The sequence below is a fragment of the Rhinatrema bivittatum genome, chromosome 4, assembly GCF_901001135.1.
Source record: "Rhinatrema bivittatum chromosome 4, aRhiBiv1.1, whole genome shotgun sequence".
NCBI lineage: Eukaryota > Metazoa > Chordata > Amphibia > Gymnophiona > Rhinatrematidae > Rhinatrema > Rhinatrema bivittatum.
Genome location: NC_042618.1, coordinates 107,796,326 through 107,814,756, shown reverse-complemented (window position 1 = coordinate 107,814,756; position 18,431 = coordinate 107,796,326). Strand labels below are relative to the sequence as shown.

At 47.4% G+C, this 18,431-nt stretch overlaps 1 protein-coding gene across 1 annotated transcript in view; it reads right to left on the bottom strand.

Annotated features, from left to right (window-relative positions):
• SPTBN5 (spectrin beta, non-erythrocytic 5) overlaps positions 1-18,431 on the bottom strand; it is a 341,199-nt gene that overhangs the window by 219,593 nt on the left and 103,175 nt on the right. Inside the window, exons 19-23 of the mRNA XM_029597445.1 lie at positions 16,575-16,727; positions 11,349-11,479; positions 4,320-4,577; positions 2,035-2,322; positions 143-383 (exon numbers count right to left, since the gene is read on the bottom strand). Coding sequence (XP_029453305.1) covers positions 143-383; positions 2,035-2,322; positions 4,320-4,577; positions 11,349-11,479; positions 16,575-16,727 — 1,071 coding nt within the window. The remainder of the gene's footprint in view (positions 1-142; positions 384-2,034; positions 2,323-4,319; positions 4,578-11,348; positions 11,480-16,574; positions 16,728-18,431) is intronic.

Sequence of the window (18,431 nt, the reverse complement as noted above, 5' to 3'; positions counted from 1 at the left end):
TCCTTTCCACTGAAAGAAGCTCGCCTCCTGTGCTTGGAAACCTTTGAGGTTCACCCTGAATCCTTGCTAGCTCTGAAGGTTGCAGTTCACCCAATGCTATTCAGGGTGAGAGCTCAGGGGAATGTCCTTGTCAGAGGCTTACCCCAAGGTCATTAGCACGAAGGTAAACTTCATGAATGCTGAGTGCCATCTGAACACCGTCTGCCTCCCGAAGAAACTGCTGCAGCTGTAGCCCCTCCTCGAGCTTTTTCTCTCTCTGCAGCCACATCTGCTCCAGATCGGCCTGCTCGTCAAGGAGCCTCTCCATGTGTTCATGCACGTCCCCGGTGCTGCCGTGTTTGCTCCGTGACAACTTCTGGCCCAGTTCTTTCAGCTGATTAAATCTGCACAGACACACAGGGTCATACTTATTAGGTCATATTTACAAAAAATGTTTATGCTATTCATTTTGAATGCATTAAGTAGTTTAATGCACCTGGTACAGAGAAGGGCGACCAAAATGATAAGGGGAATGGAACAGCTCCCCTATGAGGAAAGACTAAAGAGGTTAGGACTTTTCAGCTTGGAGAAGAGACGACTGAGGGGGGGATATGATAGAGGTGTTTAAAATCATGAGAGGTCTAGAACGGGTAGATGTGAATCGGTTATTTACTCTGTCGGATAGTAGAAAGACTAGGGGGCACTCCATGAAGTTAGCATGTGGCACATTTAAAACTAATCGGAGAAAGTTCTTTTTTACTCAACACACAATTAAACTCTGGAATTTGTTGTCAGAGGATGTGGTTAGTGCAGTTAGTGTAGCTGTGTTTAAAAAAGGATTGGATAAGTACTTGGAGGAGAAGTCCATTACCTGCTATTAATTAAGTTGACTTAGAAAATAGCCAATGCTATTACTAGCAACAGTAACATGGAATAGACTTACGGGCGGATTTTAAATGCCCTGCGTGCGGAAATCCGGGCAGATTTATGCGCGCCGGCGCGCCTATTTTGCATAGGCCGCCGGCTTGCGCAGAGCCCTGGGACGCGCGTAAGTCCCGGGGCTTTGTCAAAGGGGCGGGGAGGGGGCATGTCGGGGCGTTCCCGAAACGACGCGGCGTTTCAGGGGCGTGCCGTGGCGTTTCAGGGGCGGGCCCGGGGGCGTGGCGCCGGCCCGGGGGCGTGGTCGAGGCCTCCGGACCAGCCTCCGGGTCGGTTGACGGCGCGCCAGCAGCCTGCTGGGGGGTGGGTTAGGTAGGGGAAGGGAGGGGAAGGTGGGGGGAGGGTGAAGGAAAGTTCCCTCCGAGGCCGCTCCGAAATCGGAGCGGCCTCGGAGGGAACAGGCAGCGCACGCTGGTCTCGGCGTGCACAGGTTGCACAAATGTGCACCCCCTTGCGCGCGCCGACCCCGGATTTTATAAGATACGCGCGAAATCGGAGCGGCCTCAGAGGGAACTTTCTTTCCCCCCCACTGCACCTTCCCCTCCCTTCCCCTACCTAACCAACACCCCCGGCCCTATCTAAACCGCCCCCAGGCGTAAATCTGCCCGCGCCAGCGGGCTGCTGGCGCGCCATCACCCAACCCGGGGGCTGGTCCGGAGGCCTCGACCACGCCCCCGGGCCGGCGCCACGCCCCCGGTCCTGCCCCAAACCGCCCCCTGACCCGGACACGCCCCAGACACGCCCCCTCCCTGCCCCTTTTACGAAGCCCTGGGACTTACGCGCGTCCCGGGGCTGTGCGCTCGCCGGCAGCCTATGCAAAATAGGCGCGCCAGCGTGCAGGGCTTTTAAAATCCGGCCCTTAATGTACTAAGCCAGTTGACTCGGAAAATGGGATTTGTGTGGGAGCCAATCAAATCTACACCATATCAAGCATGTCTGTCACTGCATGGTTTTTCTTTGATTTTACTGATGATTCATGGAGAAATGACATGTAAAATTGGTCATGTTAATAACTGTGTACTTCACTGTCAGTTATTTATCAGTGAAAAGATCAAAGACATTGGGATCTCCTCTCTCGATTCTTCCTCACACATTATAGTCCTGTAGGCGTCTTACCTCTGTTTTTGACTCTGGATCTCTTTCAGCAGGTACTGATGCTCCTTCAGCAGCTGCTCAGCAGAAGCCACGTCACAGCCTGATTCCTCACTGGAGAGCTTCTCCTTGATGTTCCTCACCCAGAGCAGATGCCTGCGGCTTTCTTGCAGAAAGGCCTGCTGGTCCTGTACCTCCTCCAGATCCTTCCTCTTGCACCCTGCTTGTTCTCTAAGCAGCACCAGAAGCTTCTCCATGTCTTCTACCTGCTCCTTAATGGCTTTGCTTTCCTTGGGATTTGTGTCCTCTATCCTAGAAAAGGAAAAAACCCAGCAAATATTATAGACACACAACATGGCAACCAGGAAGATGTAATAGTGCAAATTTTCAAACTAAAAAATAATAAATCACTAGAACCAGATGGTATACACCCCCCAGAGTTCTGAAAGAACTCAAAAAGAAAATGACAGACTTATTATTAGTAATCTCTAAATTCTTATTCAGATCACCTAAGGTACCTGAAGATCGGAGAGCGGCCAACATAATACCCATATTTATTTAAAGAAGGTTCTAGGGGTGAATTGGGAAACTACAGATCAGTGAGCCTGACACTGGTGCTGGTCAAATGGTAGAAGCTATTCTGAAGAACAAAATTACTGACCATCTGGATAGTCTCAGGGTAATGGGGCAGAGCAACATTGATTTAACAAAGGGAAGTCTTGCCTCACAAATCTTTTTTGAAGGTGTTAACAAATATGTGGACAAGAGTGAGTCAAAAAATATAGTGTATCTGAATTTTCAGAAAGCATTTGACAAAATCCCTCGTGAGAGAGAGACTCAACAGGAAATGAATAAGTCATTGGACAGGAGGCAACTTCCTATTGTGGACTAGTAACTGGCTAAAGGATAGGAAACAGAAAGCACAAAAGAGTGGTCATTTCTCAGTGCAGACAGGTAAATAGTGGAGAACCCCAGGGATTCATACTGGGACCAGTGCTTTTTAATATATTCATAAATGATCTGGAAAAGAAAGAGATGAGTAAGGTGATTAAATCTGCAGATGACACAAAATTATTCAAAGTTGTTAGATCATGAGCCAATCATGAGGAATTGCATCTAAATGGGCATCTAAATGGCAGATAAAATTTAATGTGGACAAGTTCAAAGTGATGCAAACAGGAAAGAATATCCAAACTATAGGGATAAGATGCTGAATTCCATATTAGGCATCATCATCCGGGAAAATAATCTTGGAATTATCATGGATAATACTTTGAAATCCTTAGCCCAGGGCATAGCGGTGGTTAAAAAAAAGCAAGTCGAATATTAGGTATTATTAGGAAAGAAATGGAAAATAAAACAGACAATGTCATAAGGCATTTCTATCGATCTATGGTACAACCATTTCTTGAGTACTGTGTACAGTTCTGATCATCCCATCTCAAAAGAAAATATGGTGGAGCTAGAAAAAGTACAGAGAAAGGCGACCAAATTCATAAAGGGGATGGAATGACTCCCCTATGTGGTGAGGATAAACAGATTAGAGCTCTTTGGTTTGGAGAGGAGACAGAGGTCTGTAAAATATTGAGTGGGGTGGAACCAATAAACAGGGAATGGTTATTTACCCTTACAAAAAGCATTAGATCTAGAGGACACTCCTTGAAGCTAATAGGTAGTACAGTCATAACAAATCAGAGAATATTTTTTACTCACTGCATACTTAAACTGTGAAATGTGTTGCTAGAGGAAGTGAAGAAAGCAATTAGTTAACTGGGTTTAAAAAGGGTTTAGACAAGTTTCAGGAGGAAAAGTCCATAAACCATCATTAGTCATGTAGATTTGGGAAAGCCACTACTTATCCTTGGTTATGAGCAAGATGGATAGGGGTCTGCAGGTACTTGTGACATGGATTGGCCACTATCGAAGATAGGATGCTAGGCTTGATGGACCTTTTGTCTGACCCAGTATAGCATTTCTTATGTAAGGGTACCTTAATATCTTCTGTACCCTACCCCCTACTATTAACATATGTAAGGGTTTGATTTGTTTAGTTAGTTTAACACTGGCTACATGATATTATTTATACATGTTTATTTGAATGTCACATGGTTCACCATCTGTGGCGTCATTTTGTTGTCCACTGGGAGTATTCTTTCAATCTGGTGGGTTATACATTGAATTAAATAAGGTTAATTATTAAGCATTCTGCTCTCTAATAGACTAAGTCATTCAAGAAGCCACATTTTATAGAGATGTGGCTTTAAATGCAGTGTAAATTAATTGATATAGACAAGAAAATGAGTGCTTACGATTTTGCTACGTTCTTGAGATATGTGATCTTCTGCTCCAGTACTTGGATCTCCCACTCAGAGCTGGCCTGTTTGCGCCTCTCTGACTCCAGGGCCATTGCTGTATTACTGCTGCCCAGTTCAGAGTTAGCTACCTGCTCCAGCTTGTCCTGGAGAAGCAGCTTAGTGCTCTGACAGGCCTGCAGGAAAGTTCTTACATCAGCCACACCAATCAGCTCCGCGCTTTTTTCTTCCTTCAGCATTTCCAGATGGTCCCACCTGGGGATTTACAGGTTCTATCAGGTGAATGAGATGAATTTTCCCAAATCCCTCCCTACTAGTGCATTAATTTGCCTTTATTTGGGAAAACTGATTTTACATAGAGCTCTCTCATTTGCAGATACATTATCCTAGGGCATTTTACTTTTTTCACGCATCCTACTCTGACAAGTCTTGACTTTCTGGTTCCTATGCAGTTCTCATCACTCCAATCAGCCTCTGCAGTCTGGGCAGACATATAGTTTAATCATTCCCCCTCAAAAGCACAGTGCAGAAAGAAACAGATGTACAGGTCTATTACCTTATCTTCCTCTTATGCCTAGAGGGGTAGACAACCTTCAGTCCTTATGGACACCAATCTGCTTGGCTTTTCAGGATATCCCTAATAAATATGCCCAAGTTAGATTTGCATGCACACTGTTTTAACTGGATACAAGTTTATCTCGGGCATTTTCATTAGGGGTATCCTGCAGACCCAAGTAGACTGATGCCCAAGAGGACTGGAGGTTGCCTACCCTTGCTTGTACACAGCTGCTATACAAATACCGGACATATTGCAGGTCCTCTGAGAGGTACCTCTTTTTTCTATTCATATCTGATCAGCATGTGAAAGTAGAACCTATATCTATCTGCTCTCAACTTAAAATCACTCTATTTACAAAACAAACTGTTTTAATTGTAATCACTTGGCTAACCTTACTTTTATTTGGATTAAAGAATTTTCAGAGAAACCTAACTGATGTTGCAAGCATGTCAGAAAGTTAGTGAGAAGTAAGATTTTACATATAAAAGAAAATTATTACTTACCTGCTAATTTTCGTTCCTGTAGTACCATGGATCAGTCCAGACAGTGGGTTATGTCCCCAATCCAGCAGATGGAGTCAGCACAAGCTTTGAGGGGGCGTATCCATATATACTACTACCCCCTCTGCAGGAGTTCAGTATCGAGTATATCAAAGCCAGAGTAGAAACCCCCGAAGGATCAAGTTTGTGGAAACAGATAATGAAAACAATTGTAACCGCAACAAGTAACTGCAAACATCCTACCAACTTGTAGGGAGCTGTGAAAAACAGCGAAAAGAAACGACTGTGAAGACACAGAACACTGCGAGCAAGAAGTAGCGCAGAGCTGAGCAGGATCAAGAACCCAAACGCGGTGGGCGTCTGGACTGATCCATGGTACTACAGGAACGAAAATTAGCAGGTAAGTAATAATTTTCTTTTCCTTGTACGTACCTGGATCAGTCCAGACAGTGGGATGTACCCAAGCTTCCCTAAATCGGGTGGGGTCCTGCGAGGCCTGCTCGGAGAACCTGCTCGCCAAAGTGTCCAGAGACTGAAGAGGCGAGGTGCCGCCTGAGAACGTGTAGAATGCGCTACGATTCCGGGTGGGGGAGTCCGACCCGCCCCAATGTAGGAAGCAGCAATGCCGGCCTTCAGCCATCTGGCAATGGTAGTCTTCGAGGCCTGAGACCCCTTCTTAGGACCGGCCCAGAGTACGAAGAGATGGTCAGAGGTCCGGAACTCATTTGTAGCCTCCAGATAGAGGCGCAGAGTGCGCTTGACATTCAAGAGACGGAGAGACTTCGGCTCTGAGGAAGAGAAGGATGGCAACTCCACCGTCTGGTTCACATGGAATGCAGAAACCACCTTCGGAAGGAAGGAGGGAACGGTGCGAAGCGAAACTCCAGAGTCGGAGAAACGGAGATAGGGCTCTCTACACGACAGAGCCTGCAGCTCCGAGATGCGTCGAGCGGAACAGATGGCCACAAGAAATACAGTCTTGAGAGTGAGATCCTTTATCGTTGCGCTGCGCAGCGGCTCAAACGGTGGTCCCGACAGGGAGCGAAGCACAAGGTTAAGACTCCAGGAGGGACAAGGGTTCCGTAACGGAGGACGCATATGCTTGCCACCCTTGAGAAAACGAGCAATGTCAGGATACTGTAGAAGAGAGCCCCCATCGCTCAACAGCGAACCAAGGGCGGCCACCTGAACCCGTAGTGAATTATAGGCGAGCCCTTTTTCCACCCCCGCCTGTAGAAACTGAAGGATCTGAGGTACAGAAGCCTTAGCGGGTCTCGTGGCCTGGCTGGTACACCACAGCTCGAACACCTTCCAGACTCGAACATAGGCCGCCGATGTCGATGTCTTTCTTGCCCGCAATAGCGTGGATACTACCGCCTCCGGGTAGCCCCGACGCCGGAGGCGGCGCCTCTCAAAAGCCAGGCCACAAGACAGAAGAGTTCTGCCTGCTCGAAAAATACCGGGCCCTGATGTAGGAGCTGGGGGAGGTGCCCCAGCCTGATTGGCCCGTCGATCACCAGCTGTAGCAGGTCCGCAAACCTGGGTCGCCTGGGCCATTCTGGGGCGATGAAAACCACGGTCCCCTGATGGCTTTCTATTCTGCGGAGCATCCTGCCCACCAGGGGCCATGGTGGAAAAGCGTAGAGCAGAAGATGTGGCGGTCACGGGAGGACCAGGGCATCCACTCCCTCCGCGCTGCGCTCTCTCCGGCGACTGAAGAAGCGTGGAGCCTTGGCGTTGAGAGCGGACGCCATCAGATCCAAGTGGGGGGCCCCCCACCGATGGACGAGAAGTTGCATCGCTTTGTCGGAGAGAGACCACTCTCCAGGGTCCAGCAGTTGACGACTGAGGAAGTCCGCCTGGACGTTGTCCACACCGGCGATGTGCGAGGCCGCTAGCCGGACGAGATGACGCTCCGCCCATTGCATCAGCAGCGCCGCCTCGAGCGCGGGCTGCGCGTGCCTCCTTGTCGGTTGATGTAGGCCACGGTGGTAGCGTTGTCCGATAGGATTCTGACTTCCCGGTTCCGAAGAAGCGGGAGGAAATGTCGCAGAGCTAGCCGGACCGCTCTGGTTTCCAGACGGTTGATTGACCACTTCGCCTCCACCGTGGACCACGTCCCCTGCATGGCGCTTCGATCGCAGACTGCACCCCAGCCTGCTAGACTGGCATCGGTGGTCACCACCACCCAATTTGGCAGATCGAGGGACACGCCACGGGCCAGGTTCGGCGGATCCAACCACCAGCCCAGACTGTCCCTGGCATTCTGCGGGAGTGGGAGAATCATCTGGTAGTCCTGCGATACTGGTTTCCAACGGGAGAGGAGCGCCCACTGTAAGGTCCTGAGGTGTGCGAAAGCCCAAGGTACAAGGTCGATGGTGGACCCCCTCACTCCCAGGAGTTGCAGGTAGTCCCAGGAGGTGGGCTCTGGTAACGCAGAGAACCGTCGTGTGTGATCCCGCAAGGATTGAGCTTTGTTCTGGCGCAGAAAAACTTTGCCCAGTAGGGTGTCGAAGGTCGCCCCCCAAAAAAAACCCAAGCGTTGCGAGGGCATGAGGGAGCTCTTGGAGAAGTTCACTACCCATCCCAGGGAATGTAGAAACCGTACTACTCGAGTCACCGCTGAGCGTCCATGATCGAATGACTTCGCCCGGAGGAGCCAATCGTCCAGATAAGGATGAACCAGGATGCCCTCCTTCCGGAGAGCTGCCGCCACGACTACCATGATCTTGGTGAAGGTGCGCGGCGCCGTCGCCAATCCGAACGGGAGAGCCGTGAACTGAAAATGCTGGTCCAGAATTTTGAAACGAAGGAAACGGTGGTGGTCCGGGCGGATGGGAATGTGCAGGTAGGCCTCTGTTAAGTCCAGGGAGGCGAGGAACTCCCCCCGATGCACCACCGCAATCACTGACCGGAGCGTTTCCATGCGGAACCGAACGACTCAAAGGGATTTGTTGACTTCCTTGAGGTCTAGGATAGGCCGGAAGGAACCGTCCTTCTTTGGTACGACGAAATAGATGGAATAGTGGCCCGAGCCCACCTCTCCGAAGGGCACGAGCGCAATAGCGCCTATCTCCCGGAGTCTGTCCAGAGTCAGCTGCACTGCTCCTCTCTTGAGGTCCAAGCCACAGGGGGAAAAGATGAACCTTCCCTGCGGGGGGCGGACAAATTCCAATGCGTAGCCGTGTTTTATGGTATCCAGGACCCACTGGTCCGAGGTGATCCGTGCCCACTCCGCGTAGAAATACGTTAGTCGGTCCCCAATCTTGGGGACAGGGGAGTGGGCGAGACTGGCATCATTGTGAAGACTTGGTATAGGGGTTCCCGGTTCCGGGAGTAGTGCGTGCGGGCAGACGCCCGCGAAAGGAGCGCGACCAGGGCTGAGACCTGGGGGCGGATGACCGGGAGCCCGCCTGTCTGTATCCCCTGTAGCGCCGTTGCGCTCTGGCTCTGGTCTGAGAAGAAGAAAATGCTCTGGATGGTCGAAACCTATCCTCCGGCAGCCGATGAACAGCGTTCTCCCCCAGGGACTTGATGATCTGGTCCAAATCCTCCCCGAAGAGGAACTTGCCCCTGAAGGGAAGAGAGCCCAGACTCGACTTAGAGGACGTATCAGCCGCCGAATTGCGTAGCCACAGTAGTCGTCGTGCTGCCACTACCGAAACCATGGATCTTGCGAGGACCCGAAAAAGGTCGTACGAGGCGTCCGCCCCATACGTCACTGCGGCTTCTAGCCGATCTGCCTGGGCAGCCTCATCGGACGGCAGGTTCTGAGACGTGAGGAGTTGTTGCACCCAAAGGAGACTAGCCCGCTGGGCAAGCGAACTGCACATCACCGCCCGCATACCCAGAGCGGAGACCTCGAAAACCCGCTTAAGGAAAACTTCCAACTTACGATCCTGTGTGTCCGCAACGCCGCACCTCCCGTCACTGGGATAGTCGTCCTCTTCGTGACCGCCGACACTGCGGAGTCCACCTTTGGGACCTTGATGAGGTCCAGAAAATCTTCGGGGAGCGGGTACGGCTTTTCCATAGCCCGGCTGCTCTTCAGGGAGGCCTCCGGGGTGTCCCATTCCCTGGTGAGAAGTTGTAAAAACGAGTCATGAATGGGAAAAGCCCGAGCCCTCAGCCGGAGTGCCGCCAGGACAGGATCTCCCTTCCTTGAAGAAGTGACGACAGCGGGAGCTACTGGGGCAGGCGGGTCTGGTGGCGGGTCCAAATCTAATTCTTGGATGATCTGCGGGATGAGGTCGTCCAGCTCTTCCCTCTGGAAGAGGCGTAGGGTACGCGGATCATCCCCCTCCTGCGTGCCGTCCCCTTGTCCCCCGTCCGAGAGGTCAAGTCCATGTCCCGCTGGGTCTGGCACCGCCCCCACTGCCGCGGGCGTGGATCGGACCCGGGTAGGAAGGCGGGAGGCCCCCACTCCCGGAGGGTCGGGGGGGGCCGGCGTCGAGGGCGACATCCGAGGGATCTTAGGAGGGAGGGGTCCCACAGGTGCTTCCAGCCCCTGCAGATAAGCGGTATGCATGAGCAGGATAAACTCCGGAGAGAACCCCGGCCTGCTCGGGTGCGCTTCGGGGGCGGCGTGGTTCCTGCTCCTTGGCTCTGGGTGCTTGGTTCCTGCACCAAAATTGGGGGAACACCCCCGCTGGTAGAGTCCTCCAGGGATCCGTTCTCCCTCGTGGCCTCCAGGGATCCGTTCCCCCTCGTGGCCTGCGCCTCAGGGCGCTCAGAATGTAAAATGGCTGCCGTTCCCGCCAAAAATGGCGGAGTGGCCGGCCTGCGCCGCCCGGGCAAAAAAGAGAAATCAGTCAGGGACTGTGAGGTACCTTCCCCCCCGGGGAGGCATCGTGCACAGATGCCCTCCCGGGAAATCCGGGACCCCGGGTCTCCGCAGGCCGCACAGCGGGACGGCCGCGGCATCGGGATCGCTGTAGGAGAAAAGAAAAAGCCACGGGGGGGGGGCCACGCGCACAAAAGCGCCGCTGCGGGGGGGCCTGGTCGGCCCGCACTGCCCGCTGTCCGAAAATAGAGGAGGGTGCCACGGGGGGGCCTTCCCGGCCACACGACCCGCCCCAGACATCTTTCCCTAAATGGCTCAGCAGCCCATGAGGAGCTGTAAAATGGCCGCGGGTGAGGGAGTAAAGAGCGAAGAGGCCGGCTCCACCGGCTTTCGCGGGCACCGGGGGCTGAGCTGTGAAGGAAAAAACTACAAAGGAAAAAAATAAACTTACCCCTGGCTGCAACGAGAAATAAACAGCAAGGCCGCAGAGAAGAGACAAGGAAGATAAGCCACTCCCCAGAAGTTGAAAGAACTCTGCCTTTTTTTTTTTTTTAAACTTAATACAAACTTGATACAAACTTGATCCACAGAAAAAGACAACAACAAGCCATAATCAAGCTAGAAAGTGAAGAAAAAGGAAAAGGAGGGGAAGCCTGATTCCCCTACTCGCATCTGCTGGAGTCAGAAGATACTGAACTCCTGCAGAGGGGGTAGTAGTATATATGGATACGCCCCCTCAAAGCTTGTGCTGACTCCATCTGCTGGATTGGGGACATAACCCACTGTCTGGACTGATCCAGGTACGTACAGGGAATCACACATTAGGATAAATCAGGCACGGAATGAAGATGAGAACCATCTGCTCTCTGGTTACAGGGCTCTCAGGGTACTCTGGGAACAGATCTCAGCACTAAACGCTTGAAGCACCTTCCGTCCGACTGGAGAGTCCACGTACAGCCCTGCCAGTATAACTCAGTCTGAACCTGAGATACCTTCTCACCCTAGTTCTGAACACTTCTTGGCCAGACATTTCACATAACATCAAATGATGCCAAATTGCACGGTTACTGGAAAGTTGGGGACATTGAATTCATTTCATTTGGGACCTAAACTTCCTTCACCAAGTTATGCTGTTGGGAGAACCCAGTTTAACTCTGTAACACCTTTTTTTTTTTTTTTTTTACCTCCGATTGATCTCTCTCTGGTAAGCTTGAATCTCGTGCTGCTGGCTGGGACCAGTCTTCATGAACTCATCAGCCAAGTGATTAATCTCCTCCAGCCTTCCCTTCCCAGCAGCTAGGTCTGTTAGAAAGTTCTAGAGTGACAAAAAAAGTACTCAAATCTTTAAAAGGTTCTCATAATCTAATGACTAGGTTCTTAGGTTCAATTCCATCACTTACTGCATAAACTTAAGTAAACTCCTTGACTTTCGTGTCCTTAAAGGAGCGTTCTTATGCTTTTCTTCTCTAAATCCAGGGGTCCTTAACAGCTATGCAATGATTTTCTTTAGAGCAATAGGTCTATGAAGGGAAGGGATATGAGCAACTGGAACAGAGTAGTTGGGGTTCTTGTACTAGTTCAACTAGGGGAGCTGCTCCTTTAGTTCACTGGGATGGTCTTTGCTCTCTGGCATTAGAAGTTCGCATCCTTTCTTTTTAATTCCATATTTTTAATTGAGATTTTAGGTAATACATAGGGAGGGTAAATCTATAACAACCCACAGAAGTTATGGAAACTTATAAAATGCACAATGCATTTGATGCTCATATACCATCTCTTTCCCCAATGGGACCCGAAGCAGTTCACATCACAGAGTAGAATACCAACAAATTCATTTACATACCGGTAATATATTACAGTAAAAACAAAATATAACACCAATACTAAAAACTCTAAAACAGCCCAACACCAACCTTACATTCATTTACATGCCTGCTTTTTAAATCAAAAATATGGAGATAATATTCAAAGAATTACGCACCTAAAAATTAGCATATACCTACGCACGTAGCCTGTACGCGCATAATTGCTATTTTATAAAAGTCGAAAGCACGCCCGTACTTTGTTTTGCTTACAAATATATATGAATGTAAAGTAGGGCCGGGCTGGGGCGTTCCACGGTGGGGCCAACAGTATGCATACAAACTGCTATTTTTAAAGACACTTAAGTGTCTGTTCGTATAATTTTACACTGCTAATTATTTTGCGTAATTGATAGACTTCTATCATTGTGTAGTATTGGCTAAGTGGGAGGTCTGAGTGAAAAGGGGGGAGTTCAGGCTGAAGAATTGGGAGGGACCCGATGATCTGGAGAAGGACTGAGCAAACTGGTGGAGTAACTGGTAAACTGGTTACTTTCAATTACATGTGCATGTTCTAAAATATGCAGAATTGTGTGCGTAAATCGGGTTTTACATAAACCCTTCGTTATTTTAACACACAAAATATATGCATATATATTTTTAAAATAGGAAAAGTACATGTGTTCAGTGCATTGAAATACTCGCTTTCAATGCATTGCATCTGTTTACGCATAAGCATACATACATACATGCATATGTTCCGGGGTAAAGCTGTGCATATTTTAACAACCCAAACACAACAACCAATGGTATAACGAAAATATCAGAACTGCCAAACGCATACACCGAAAAAAAGAAAGAGAATGGAGAAAAAACAAAAATACTACCACACTAAATAATTATCGGAACAACTTAGCTCAATATAAAAATATCATCAACAATGCGAAAAAGGAATTCATCTCCAACATAATCTCCAAATTTCATCATAACCCCAGAATGTTATTCACAATAGTTCAGATACTTACCAAAACCACCCAAGAGTCTTCATGCACCAAACATGGAAGCGATGACTTTGCTGATTTCTTCAACAACAAAATATCTCATCTAATCCAATCCAACATAACCAACAACAACCAGAACACCAAACTTAACAACAAGATAACCTCATCATGGTCAAACTTTGACACTGCCTCCACCATTGAAATTCAATCTATAATAAATAAAATGAACCCCGCCAGCCATCCATTAGACAACATCCCAATAACAACCCTCAAATCAATTGAACCTACCATATCAAAAACCATCACCAAAATTGTCAATTTATCACTGACCGAAGGCAACTACCCCAAATGCTTCAAATATGTTGTCATCAAACCAATCCTTAAAAAGAACAACCTAGATCCGGAAATCCTTACCTACTACCGTCCCATATCAAACCTTTCGTTCATAGCCAAAACCATTGAAAAAGTCGTAGACACTCAACTAGATGACTACCTGGAGACAAACAGCATCCTACCTCCATCCCAATATGGTTTCAGAAAAAATCTAAACACGGAATCTCTCCTCATCTCCCTAAATGACATTATTATAAGAGGCTTTGACAAAGGTGAAAAATACTTGCTCATTCTTCTTGACCTTTCAGCCGCCTTCGACACTGTGAACCACAATATACTATTGGAGCGACTATCCCAAATTGGTTTAACTGGCAAAACCTTACATTGGTTTTCTTCCTATTTATCTGATCAAACATACCAAGTATTAATCAACAACAACCTATCAAAAATAATCAACCTCAACACTGGAGTCCCTCAAGGATCAGCTTTATCAGCCACCCTTTTCAACATATACCTTCTCCCCATCTGCCAACTACTAAAAGAATATGAAATCATACACTTCCTCTATGCTGATGACATTCAGCTCCTTATTCCCATACAAAATTCGATTGAAGACACCTGCAAGAAAACCTCAGAACTACTTATCTCAATCAAACATCTCCTAAATTCCCTGAAACTCATAATCAACTTTGACAAAACTGAAATAATACTTATGGATAAAAAACCCAATCCAACTCCGCCACCCCTGACAATACTTGACAAACAAATGATAACTATACTCCCTATCATCCACACCAGGAACCTCGGAGTTATCATTGATAAAGAACTTTCTTTCAAGAACCACATAGCAAATAAAACTAAAGGATACCACAGACTCCTAACCCTAAGACACCTGAAACCATTTCTCAACCCCTACGATTTCAGAACTGTACTACAACTTCTTATCTTCTCCACCTTCAACTATTGCAACTCCTTACTAATTGGAATACCTTTTTCATCCCTTAAACCACTCCAAATACTGCAGAACTCAGCTGCCAGAGTCCTAACTGGAACAAAAAGAAGTGAACACATAACACCAATATTGACCTCACTTCACTGGCTCCCTATTACTGCACGTATTGCTTACAAATCAATGACCATAATCCACAAAATCCTAAACAATGATCATCAAGGTCTTAACACCTTAAACATAATCCCTCAAAATCCTCCAAGAAACCTACGCTCTAATAACTCAGGTTACGTAAACATTCCCCCTATCAAAGATGCGCATCTGGCAACCACAAGAGAAAGAGCCTTTTCAATTGCCTCACCTAAACTTTGGAACACCCTACCTAAATTCCTGAGAACCCAACACGACCTAAAAACATTCAAAAAAGACCTAAAAACACTAATATTCCGCAAATTCTACATTGACCTTCAGACATCTGATCATCCCAACTCTCAACTGAACTCTCAGTTGTAAACCTCTTAATACATTCTCTTCACCCTGAACCTGCATACTCTCCTCATCCAACCTAATCATGCTCTCTGGACTTGATATGCTTATTTCTGATATTGTTCAAATTGTTTTTACTGTTGCACAACTGCTAAGAAAATGTATAACGTTCACATTGCTTTTCAGTTACACAACTGCTAAGAAAAATGTATACTTTTGTAAACCGTTGTGATGGCTCTACTGAATGACGGTATATAAAACTCAACAAATAAATAAATAAATGATATCAAAGATCTACGTGCAGCCATTAACGTGCATATATGTCACCGCATACTACATGCCAATCATATAGCCAATCTGTGGTTGCATTAATAAACTAGAGTCCAAAATTACACTCAGGTTTCGCACCTTGCTAATTGGTAATGCTTGATCTTCAAATACAAATGCTGTAGGGAAATTTGGCGAGGGGGTCCTGCTCAAGATCATAATCTCAGTTTTATTAATGTTCAATGCCAGCCTATTATGACTTAGCCACTACTTTACAGATGACAGACATATTGATAAAATGGTGTTTTTTCATGATGCCACCAATGGCACATAAAGCTGTAATCCATCAGCATAAAACCTGTAATTCACCCTAATCCGCCAACAATCTCCCTAAAGGAGGCATGTATACGTTAAACACGGCTGCCAACAATGCTGATCCCTGAGAAACCCCCAATGCAATGTGTTTCAATGGCTAAATAAATCAGCAATTAATTATTTATTTAGCAGATGTATACTTGCACAATCCAAAAATCTTTGCAGTTTACACATAAACATTCATAGATCATGCGTAAACATTTTCACAATACATAAAAATAACATGGCAATACATAAAATATCTCCCCGCATTTTTCAGACAAAAATCCATCAACCCCACATCAGTCTGTAATATTTCCCTCAAATGCCTGTTCTAACCTAACATTATCCAAAAGCTTCTCTGAATAAACATGCTTTTAGCTGATTTCGAAACCTCAATAGATCTGTTTCACCCTTTATTTTCTCTGATAATGCATTCCACAATGCAGGTCCTGCAACTCTAAATAAATGATTTCTAGATTGCATCAAATGAACTTCCATAATAGATGGCACAGCTAGCAGATTTTCTGAGGAAGAGTGCAGTACTCTCGATTGACTGTAACTACCTAATAAGTGTGAAAAGCATTTTGGTGCCAACCCATATAGCGTCTGATAAATGAGTATTAACATCTTTAATTCAATCTGTTGTTGGATAGGCAACCCATTGTGAAACATGATCAGTAACAAGGATTTGCCCAAGAATATATACATAAGGCAGTGTAAGAGACAAATTGTCCACTATTCCATTTTCCCAGCAGTTCCCTGACGGCATGAAAGGATTTTATAAAATTATACTCGTCAGCTGTAATAGCTTCATGTGTGTCAGAAGGACACCATTTTAAATACCAAAATTCCCCAGCTGGAAACACAGACAATGGCAACTGCAGAGTGCTGTCCTGAATATTTCTGTCTCCACCTGCCTCTGGGATACAAGGTCCTAAACTGCAGCCTTGTTTGCTACTTTAAAGGCCTATTGAAATGCAGAAAATGCAAAAGGATGTCTTGGTACTATCCAAGATTAAGGAAAATTCTTCTCCTTCTATTGTTTCCTTCTTCAGCATGCTCATTATTCCTCTCTCCTGTCCAGCTCTGCATTAGAATGTTATTTCAGGAGATCAGTGAGCATGGGAGAGAGAAAGTCACTTTACACCGCCCTCACCTCCTCTCTTCCCCAGGCCCCATGCCTTGGTCTTTCTAGGTAGACAAAGATGAAAGTACCTCATATTTACACTGCATGACCTCCACATTATCAGATTTCGGCTCAAATGTCTGCAAAACCTTCTCCTTGTCTTCCATCCAGGACTGAAACTCTGTGCAAGAGCCATAGAAACGATATAGCGCAATCCTCTCTTCCAGGGTTTTCTTCCTTTGCTAAAATGAGAAGCATCATATTGAGAATGCACCAAGCATCTTGGCTCAGAGAATATAACACAAGTAATTCATTTTTAGGCCAAGTCCAGTCCCTTAAGGCATAGCCACTCTAGAAGAAAAAAAAAAGAATTTTTATGGACTTCATCTTACTCCAGATTTTACCAATTTTATTTAATGGAGCAATCAAAGGGAAATGGGGTCTTTCTGGAGCCTTTTGGGGGATTGCAAGACACCATGGGGTAGATTTTCAAATACCGCGAATAGGCGTACTTTTGTTGGCGCTCCAGGCGCAAACAAAAGTACGCTGGATTTTAGTAGATACGCGCGTAGCCGCGTGTATCCGCTAAAATCCGGGATCGGCGCGTGCAAGGCTATCGATTCCGTATAGCCAGCGCGCGCCGAGCCGCGCAGCCTACCTCCGTTCCCCCCGAGGCCGCTCCGAAATCGGAGTGGCCTCGAAGGGAACTTTCCTTTGCCCTCCCCTCACCTTCCCTTCCCCTACCTAACCCACCCGCCCGGCCCTGTCTAAACCCCTCACTTACCTTTGTCGGGGGATTTACGCCTCCCGGAGGGAGAAGTAAATCCCCGCGCGCCAGCGGGCCGCTAGCGCGCCAGGACGCAACCTGGGGGCGGGTCCGGAGGGCGTGGCCACGCCCCCGGGCCGCCCTGGGCCGTAACCACGCCCCCATGCCCGCCCCCGAAACGCCACGACGACCGGGCCCGCCCCCGACACGCCCCCCTCGGAGAACCCCGGGACTTACGCGAGTCCCGGGGTCTGCGCGCGCCGGTGAGCCTATGTAAAATAGGCTCACCGGCGCGCAGGGCCCTGCTCGCCTAAATCCGCCCGGTTTTGGGCGGAATTAGGCGAGCAGGGCTCTTAAAATCTGCCCCCATATGTCAAGGATGGTCAGTCCTCAAGAGCCACAAACAGGCCAGGTTTTCAGGATAGTCAATGATGTGCATGAGTTAGATCTGCATTCATATCCAGTTATGTTTAAAGCTATCTAGCTAATCTTATCCAAATAACTTGAGACTTATCCAGCTATATTCAAATGACTATAGCCAGTTAAGAATAATAGCAGGTAATAGACTTCTCCTCCAAGAACTTGTTCAAACCTTTTTTAAACCCAGCTACACTAACTGCACTAACCACATCCTCTGGCAACAAATTCCAGAGTTTAATTGTGCGTTCAGTGAAAAAGAACTTTCTCCGATTATGTCTTAAATGTGCTACATGCAAACTTCATGGAGTGCCCTCTAGTCCTTCTATTATCCAAAAGAATAAATAACCGATTCACATTTACCCATTCAAGACCTCTCATTATTTTACATCCCCTCTCAGCAGTCTCTTCTCCAAGCTGAGCAGCCCTAACCTCTTCAGCCTTTCCTCATAGGGGAGCTGCTCCATCCCCTTTATCATTTTGATTGCCCTTCTCTACACCTTCTCCATCGCAACTATATCTTTTTGAGATGCGGAGACCAGAATTGTACACAGTATTCAAGATGCGGTCTCACCATGGAGCGATACAGAGGCATTATGACATTTTCTGTTTTATTAACCATTCCCTTCCTAATAATTCCCAACATTCTGTTTGCTTTTCTGACTGCTGCAGCACACTGAACCGACGATTTTAAAGTATTATCCACTAAGACGCCTAGATCTCTTTCCTGGGTGGTAGCTCCTAATATGGAACCTAACATCGT